The sequence below is a fragment of the Notolepis coatsorum genome (genome assembly GCF_963971535.1).
Source record: "Notolepis coatsorum genome assembly, chromosome: 4".
NCBI classification, from domain to species: Eukaryota; Metazoa; Chordata; class Actinopteri; order Aulopiformes; family Paralepididae; genus Notolepis; species Notolepis coatsorum.
In genome coordinates, this window is record NC_140168.1 from 156991893 (window position 1) to 157000074 (window position 8182).

The following is an 8182-nucleotide window of genomic DNA, read 5'->3' on the forward strand; positions in this document are numbered from 1 at the left end:
TGTATTGTACATAATTTATTGTATGTCGTTAATTTCCTCATTTCTTTATTATTTTTATTTCAAAGATAGATAGATGAATGGATGTTCTTTATTGCCTACAAGGGAAATAATTTTTGCTTTGGTCAGTACACTACATAAATAAATAAAATAAGTAAATAACACCACAGTGAAAACAGGAGGTATCATTCTAAAAAATATGTTTTTAAAAGAAGAACAATGGGTCTCATTCTCCAAAATTGTTCTAAGAGTTCTCTTGGAAGACTTATCTTGGAACCGACTGAGACAGAATCAATGACAAGTTCACTCTGAGTCCCGAACATGCTGGTAATATGTCTTAACACATTGACTGCCACGCTTCTATCCATCAATGTATGATCACTGCCACCAGTCTAAGCCTATGGAGATGTTCACCTTCTTTGCAGGGCTATAACTTTTTAAATTGTATTGCTAAATTGACATTACTATGGCCCATTCAACATCGATTATCTATCGTTCAGGATGTAGGAACGTTTTACTTTTTCATTCATAGATTCTTCCAAAAATACCGTATATAAGTATGTTTTTATCGTTTTCTGCAGTAATTCCTAGAACGTGAGTTATAGGCATAAACGCATATAGATTATCAACTGCCGTTTATTGCCGATACACGCTATATTAAAAATTTCAACTGTACATGATCCTAAATGTTTTGACTCATCATGCGCGGATGAACGGGGGGGGGGGGGTCGTTTATAATTCCGTGATCGTCAGTAAATGCTTTATGTAGTATGGGTTGATTTATTGATCAGATGGTTTGAAAATAAAGAAATGTACAATCGCCTTGAAAATAACGTTACTGTCCTCTTACCGTTCGCCGATGAGACTGGAGGAAAAAGATCCCACTTATTTGACGTCGATCGACTAGATCCATTTCCGGTTTGTATGGCGCAATAAACGCCCAAATCATAACGATTATTGAGTTATGGCAGCAATCCATATACACGGATGTGTGTCTAGAGTTCCGCAACAATATGTGACTGCCGGACGGATTTCCCAGATGCACCGAGATCACCAGATCAATTTCCGGTTGTAACTCGCTCGATCATCCACCAGGCGGCGGTATTGAAGCGTTGCACTGTTGTGCAGAGTCCCACTGTCTCAGCAGAGGCTGGGTGGCGGAATTATGAATACCATGGTGAAAAAATGAAATATGATCTCAATAACGTTGTACGCCGTGGTTTGGCAGAATTCGCATGACCAGCAAACCCGTCGTACGCCATTTATGGCGGTCAATGTGTTAAGGGGCTGAAATGGTTGCACAAATGATATGATCTGATATCTGCTTGGAGAATGGCATTCTGTCTTAAACTCAAAAGCGCGTTCCCGTTCAGGTCATTTGCATACAAAACAACGCCTCCAGAGCTCCTTATAAGGCAAAGTAATGACGCAGCTGTGTGGAAATGGATGCGGAAGTGCCTTGCAAGTCTTGCGCGACCCATCGAAATGAGATTAGATTAATGTATTGTCATCATATATAGTACAGCTCGTGGTACACCTGCCGCAGCGCGCGCGCACACACACACATGCGTGCGCGCGCAGTATACTGTAGCCTACGGCGTAATGAATGAACGCAGTATAGGCTTATTATTCCATTAATGCCTACGGCGTAATGAATGAACGCAGTATAGGCTTATTATTCCATTAATGACTTGTTGAATTAGGATTTAGTAGATACTATATGCTCTGCCCTACTTACAGTATAGGTACAGTCTGTACTTATACTGTACGTAGGGCAGAGGCAGAGCATACTGTATATAATATCTACTAAATCCTAATGAAACAAGTAACTAGAATATATTAAGCCTATACTGTTCATTAGACATACTGGCGCACACAAGACTTGTTATGGAATATTAATGCGGTCTATTGCCATGCGATTAGCTTTAGTTCTTATTTATTTATTTATCCACTGTCATTTCAGTGTTGGTGTATAGGCTATATAGCGTATTTCAATATAAGTTTAATTGATTAATGATATATTCAAAGGAATGCAGGTTTATAGCTATATCAACCCCCTCCAATGTACAGTAAATGACCAAGTATGGTTTTGTCAATATTCCAATGTACAATTTTGCTTGTACAGTGTCCCCCACCCACCCCTCCTACCCAACCCCCCCCCCCCCCCCCATAGCAGTGCGGCCGGGTAGGGCAGCGGACTAAGCGCCTGCCTACCACCGCAGAGACAGTGGATCGAATCCAGCTGCCAGCGGTACCTCCGGCTTGGTCGGTCGTCCATACTGACACGATTGGCAGTGTCAGCGGGTGGGAAGCCGGTAAACAGCGACTCCTACAGGTTGGTCGGGGCACCGCACAGCGAGGGAAGGAGCTGGGGGAGGTAGTGTGATCCTCCCACGTGTTACACTCAACCAATGAGAGTCCTTGCTGTCAGGTGAGAAGAAGCGGCTGGCTGACTCCCCATGTATCGGAGGAGACATGTGTGATAGTCTTCAACCCTCCCTAGACCAGCAAGTGGGGGCTAAATGCGCGCAACAACCAGGAAGGGAGGGAAGGGAATTGGCATAACGACTAAATTGGGATGGGTGAAAAATACAGAAAGAAGGGGGAGAAAAAGTAGATAAAAAAAAATAAGCCTAATAGTTTGTTTTGAATACAGGGGCAGCATATCTTCTACCAGAGGGCAGGATGAAGGCAGGTGATGAGGTTATGAGTTGAGTCTGTTTGTTTTGAATACAGGGGCAGCATATCTTGTACCAGAGGGCAGGATGAAGGCAGGTGCTGAGGTTATGAGTTTGAGTCCCTCACCGTCCTCTGGTCATAGAGCTGCTGGAGGGCTGAGCACAGCTCCCTGCACAGTTTGGCCCCCGAGGTGATCACCCTCTGCAGCTTGGCCTTGTTGGTCTCAGTCTGAGAGCCACACTAAGGCTGGAGTTACACCTAGGCTGTTTTTCATTTCGTTTTTCAGGTGAGTTTCGCAGCCGAGTTTCGCAGCCGAGTTAGACATTCGTTTTGCACCTTGAGCGCTTTCGTTTTGTCAGAACGAGGCTTGGTCAGACCACAACGGATCCAGAAAGCCAGAAAACGTGGTAAAGAGGCTCTATATATGGCTTTTATATGAAACAGCTGTGGAGGATGGGAGGGGGACGTCCAGATGCTTCAGCCTCCGTAAGAGGTAGGTCTGCTGCTTGCACTTTTTAACACTTTCCACGCCAGACCCGATAATAGTTGGGTTAACTCGCCGTACATTCAGCGCCAGGAGCGGTTGTCCTGGTCGGCTTGAGGGGCGTCACATGCTCCAGATGGACGATGTATGGCGGATTATGTTGGCGAAACGATCGACACCAATACTGGGACTCGCAATCAGATAATTGGAATATTCTTTTTGGGGCAGATCCTAGTCAAGGTAAGGGCTATATGGTATCAATCTTGCGTTGATCAAAGCATGCCTTCATTGCAATCGAAGCGTATGTGTGTAACGCTAGTCCATAACGTATTCCGTTGGTGGTGATCAAAGCATAAAAAAATTACTCCCCCCCCCCCCCCCATAATACCTATCATATGCATTTGATTTTTTTAACTGTAGCGTGTGTAGGGACGGAACGCCAATGCATTTAGTATAATACCTCCCATGAATTACCCTAAAACCATACTTATATTCACCACGGTATAAAACGGGAATGTATGGATGAAATTTTTTGGGGGGTGCTAAAAGTGAGCGATAAAGTGGCAGTCAGGAGAATGAGGCTGGCAGGTCACTGCCAGAGACACCATGAGCTGCCAACCAGCAAACTTGTGCTGTGGGAACCAACACACGGGCATCGATCACGAGGACGTCCCACATTAACCTACGTGGACGTACTCAGGAGAGATGCGGGAACAGAATGCACCGGCGAGCTAGCCAGATGCATGGAAGCACCGATGGAGGGCCCGTCCGAGGACGACCTAGATAGATATCAAATTACATCCATATAAGTATATTGTGCATTTTAATGCTTTTTTTTTTTTTTTACTTATTGTCAGAGACAAAGACACTGGTTTATTTTTTTTGTTTCATGTGTAAAAAAAAAAGAAAAATGGAACCGGGAGGAGGCCACTCATAGTGGTATACCAACGGGACAAAGAAACCATACTAGACATCGCAAAGAAGAAACAAGTTTTGACACACGAAGGATTACAAGTGAGGATATACCAAGACCTCGCCCCGTCCCTGGTCAAGAAACGGGAGGAATACAGGGAAGTGAGAGACTACTGCTTTCGGGGGAAAGGACAGACGAGCTTTGTACGAGGAGCCATCCTGAAGGTGACATGGGAAGGAAGGACTACTCTGTGTGAGACTCCCGAACAAGCACGACGAGCCTGTGGTATGACGGTGGGGACAGACCCAGCGCGACGGGGACAGTCACCTGCGGGGCAAGGATCAGAGGAAAAGCAACAGGAGGGACCGACACAGTAGGATGACACAGGTAGATAAGAATGGTATATTAGGGAAGGGAGGGGGGTAAGGGAAATAATCTATAAAATCGGGCAATTTCAATGGTTCAATATATAGGCAGTACGGGTACGGAGACATTATGGATTGTAATTTCTGAGGGAAATCTCTAAGAGACATTCCCCCATGCTTGATATACAAGGGAAACGGCATGGGTATATATGGCGGGCCCCCCTTCTTACCAGATAATTGATATGAATATAATATGTGTATGGGGGCTTTACGTAGGAATAAGAGGTTCAAGGACCCGACTTAAAAGAAGGAAGGGGGGGGGGAAAGGGGATTCTGAGAACAGCTGAAGCAGGGGAATGGTATTGTTACGTTCCAGCATGTGGCTGTTGTATGTTGTTTGTACTTTTGTGCCCCCCCCCCCCCCCCTTTGGTCCCTGATGGTCCAAAACTATGATCTGGACATTCGCCATAAGAAGGGTACCGATAACGTGTTAGCGGATGCCTTATCTCGAGTGTAAAATGTGTGTGATAAAAATATAGTATGTACAAAAGAAAATGGGAGATGGGTTTGTTTTTGTGTATGGGGGTGTTACGTTCCAGCATGTGGCTGTTGTTTGTACTTTTGTGCCCCCCCCCCCCTTTCTCTCTCTTTCTCTCTCTCTCCTTCTCTCTCTCTCTCCTTCTCTCTCTCTCTCTCCCACTCCCTCCACCTGCTATACTCTGATCCAGGTTCCTGTCCTTCATCAGGACACTAATTGGAAACCAGCCAGTCATCCCAGCCATCAAGCAAATCACCAGTTGACCAATCGGAAGCCCTCCTCTTGTTTTAAAACCCATGTAGCACTTCCTGTTTCCCCCCCTTCTTTTTGTCTCTATGCTGTTGGTTAAATGTTTGACTCTGATATATTTAGCCAACTTGGTACAAGTGTATGTGTGTGTGGGTTGGGAATTGGAGCAGGTAAGGGCCCAACACATTTGGTGCTACACATAGTGGTATTATTGTCTAGACACACTAGGTAAGGAGTGATGTCACTCATTGTAGGTTTTGGACATAACGTTTGGTTAGTCAGTGTAGGTAGTGAGCAGTAGGTTTTATTTGACCTTTGTGTTTGTATATAGGTAGACAAGATATTCCTTACTGAGTTAGTTGTGTTTTGTTTTACTTAGTTTATTCCTTTGGCATCATTTAAGCTCCTTTTCCCTTCCCCCCCCCCCTTTCCCCTTGGTTGTGTGTATCAAATCCACCATTGTCATTGTCTATTAGTCTGTTTTGTTTGTATATATAAAAGGCACAATATATTACTTTCTTTAACCTAAACTTGTTGTGGGCATTGAATTATTTATCATTTGGTTCATTCATCACTAATTACAACACAATCATCTTTTATGTTATTCACCCCTTCCCCTAGACATACTGGGGTTGTAACAGGTATATTCTGGGGGAAAGGGTAATTTCAATTTTTCAATATGTGGACTGGGCGGTTAGAGTTAAGTAGTTATAGTTAGTTAAAGGTAATATGGAGAGGCCGAGGGCCAAACATAGACGGAAGGAGGAGTGATTAGTTAGGAAATGGGGATGAAGGGAAAATGTATATTTCATAAAAACACTGCAATTTTTGGTATAGATAAGGGAAACTAATAGAGAGGGAAAAGTGTATAAGTTAGAAGGCCTGGCGACCTCTACCGTTCAGTATAAGTACTGGACACACACAGACAGAAAAAAGGGATAGCTATATAGGAATACAACAGAGAGGTCAAGGACCCAACATAGAAGTGAGGAGGAGTGGATAGTTAGGATCTGTGGAGGAAGGGGAAGAGTATATTACATAGAAGCGCAACAAGTTCTGGTTTAACTCTACAAAAGATACCCCCCTTCTTAACGGGTAATGGGTATAGCTTAGGGATTTTCGTAGGCCATATCCCCTTTCTTTTTTTTCTTTTATTGGTCTTTTTCCCCCTCCATTTTCCTCCGATTTTTCTCCCATCCCAATGTTAGTCGTATGCCAATTCCCAGTCCCTTCCTGGTCGCTGCGCTTTACCCCCCACAGTCAGATCATTTGGGAGAGTGGAGGCTACCACGTGCTTCCTCCGACACACGTCCAGCCAATCACCGCTTCTTTTCACCTGGCAGCGCGGATTCTCATTGAGAGGGCGTAGCGTGTGGGAGGACCACACTATCCCCCTCACGTCCAATCCGCGCTTAGCAGGCGCCCCGACCGAACTGTAGGAGTCGCTGTTTACAACGACCCGGACCCACCCCGCCAGCTTCTCCCACCCTCTGATACAGCCAATTGTATCAGTGCAGACGGCCAGCCAAGCTGGTGACAACCCCGGAGCTGTGAGCTGGATTCGAACAGGCGAATCAAGCTCACAGCTCCGGGGCTGGTGACGAACGCAATCTCCGCTCGACCACCTAACCGCCCATATCCCCTTTCTTAACAGGTATTGGATATGGTTGATGCCCGGTAGGTGGCGGACTTGGTTTTGTTTTGTTTCAAGAGTTTTGTTTCAATGTTCCAATGTTTTAAAGTGATGGAGACCTAGAAGTTTGGAGGCTGAAATAGAGGACTCCTCGAGATGGCTACGGGAGGAGGAAGGGGGAGAGTAATGATACAGACTCAAGTTGAAGATAGTTTAGTCAAGTTAGACGTTAAATAACAGAAATCAGAAAAAGGGAGCATGGGGATAGAGCATACTAGGAGGGAAGAGCGGCAGGAGAGAGAGAAAGGCAGGTAAGATGCATCCTGTTAATAGGAAGCAGGGAGGGACCTGTAGGAAGTCGGAAAAGAGGAGGGTCAGAAGTCCACGCCCAATAGGGGGGGACGTTAGCTTTATATGTGGGGTCTGGGGATATTTGTGTTTGTTCTTTTTTTATTTATTATTACAGGATACTTCGGCTGGAACATCACAAAACATGGAGGAGAGAGGGAGGAGGCGGCCAAGAAGAGAGTGGGCTACATAGGACATAAGGATGAGTAGGAACGAAATAAAATATATGAGCTGGAACGTGAGGGGAATGAGCCACATTATTAAGCTAAAACAGATTCTAGGGAAGATAAAAAGATCAGGAGCGAAAACAGTTTATTTACAGGAAACACACAGCACCTTTTCCTGACATATAAAGCTCTTAATGAGCAAGGCCCAAAATACATAACAAATTCCCTAGTTAGTTATCTGCCCTCAAGAACGCTACGGTCATCCACTACAGGTTTATTAGACACACCCAGAAACCAAGAGGATCGGAACTATGGCATTTGCCAACTATGCCCCACAACTATGGAACACACTACCAACACACATCAGGAACGCCAGCTCCATACACATTTTTAAAGGAAAATTAAAAACGTACCTATACAGTCTAGCTTACAAATAGTGTACCATGCCTTAGGAAAAGCAAGTATCTTATTGAAATGTTTTTATTATTATGTTTTTATTTTTTATGTATTGATCTTTTACTGAAATGTTTTTTACTGTACTTTGCCTATTTCCGTACTTTTATTACTGTTGTCTTATTAATGTGATGCTTTATTTTTAGTACCCGGAGCTGCAAACTGGCTAACGTTATGAGAGCTAACGTTGCTACGTACTGTACCCGGAGCTGCTAACTGGCTAACGTTATGAGAGCTAACGTTGCTACCTACTGTACGAGTGCATTGGTTTAGTGCACTTGTATACTTCCGGTTGCTGCTGAACAAGTACAAGTGCATTGGTTTAGTGCACGTCCTACTTCCGGTTGCTACTGAA

At 44.4% G+C, this 8182-nt stretch overlaps 1 protein-coding gene across 1 annotated transcript in view; it reads left to right on the plus strand.

The window, feature by feature from the left end:
- Positions 1 to 7417, plus strand: part of LOC311226739 (uncharacterized protein) — a gene marked incomplete at its 3' end in the record, with an annotated part of 124836 nt that extends 117419 nt beyond the window's left edge. The window contains exon 3 of the mRNA XM_084312149.1: positions 7326 to 7417. Within this exon, the coding sequence (XP_084168275.1) occupies positions 7326 to 7417 (92 nt within the window). The remainder of the gene's footprint in view (positions 1 to 7325) is intronic.
- Between the last annotated feature and the right edge of the window lie 765 nt (positions 7418 to 8182).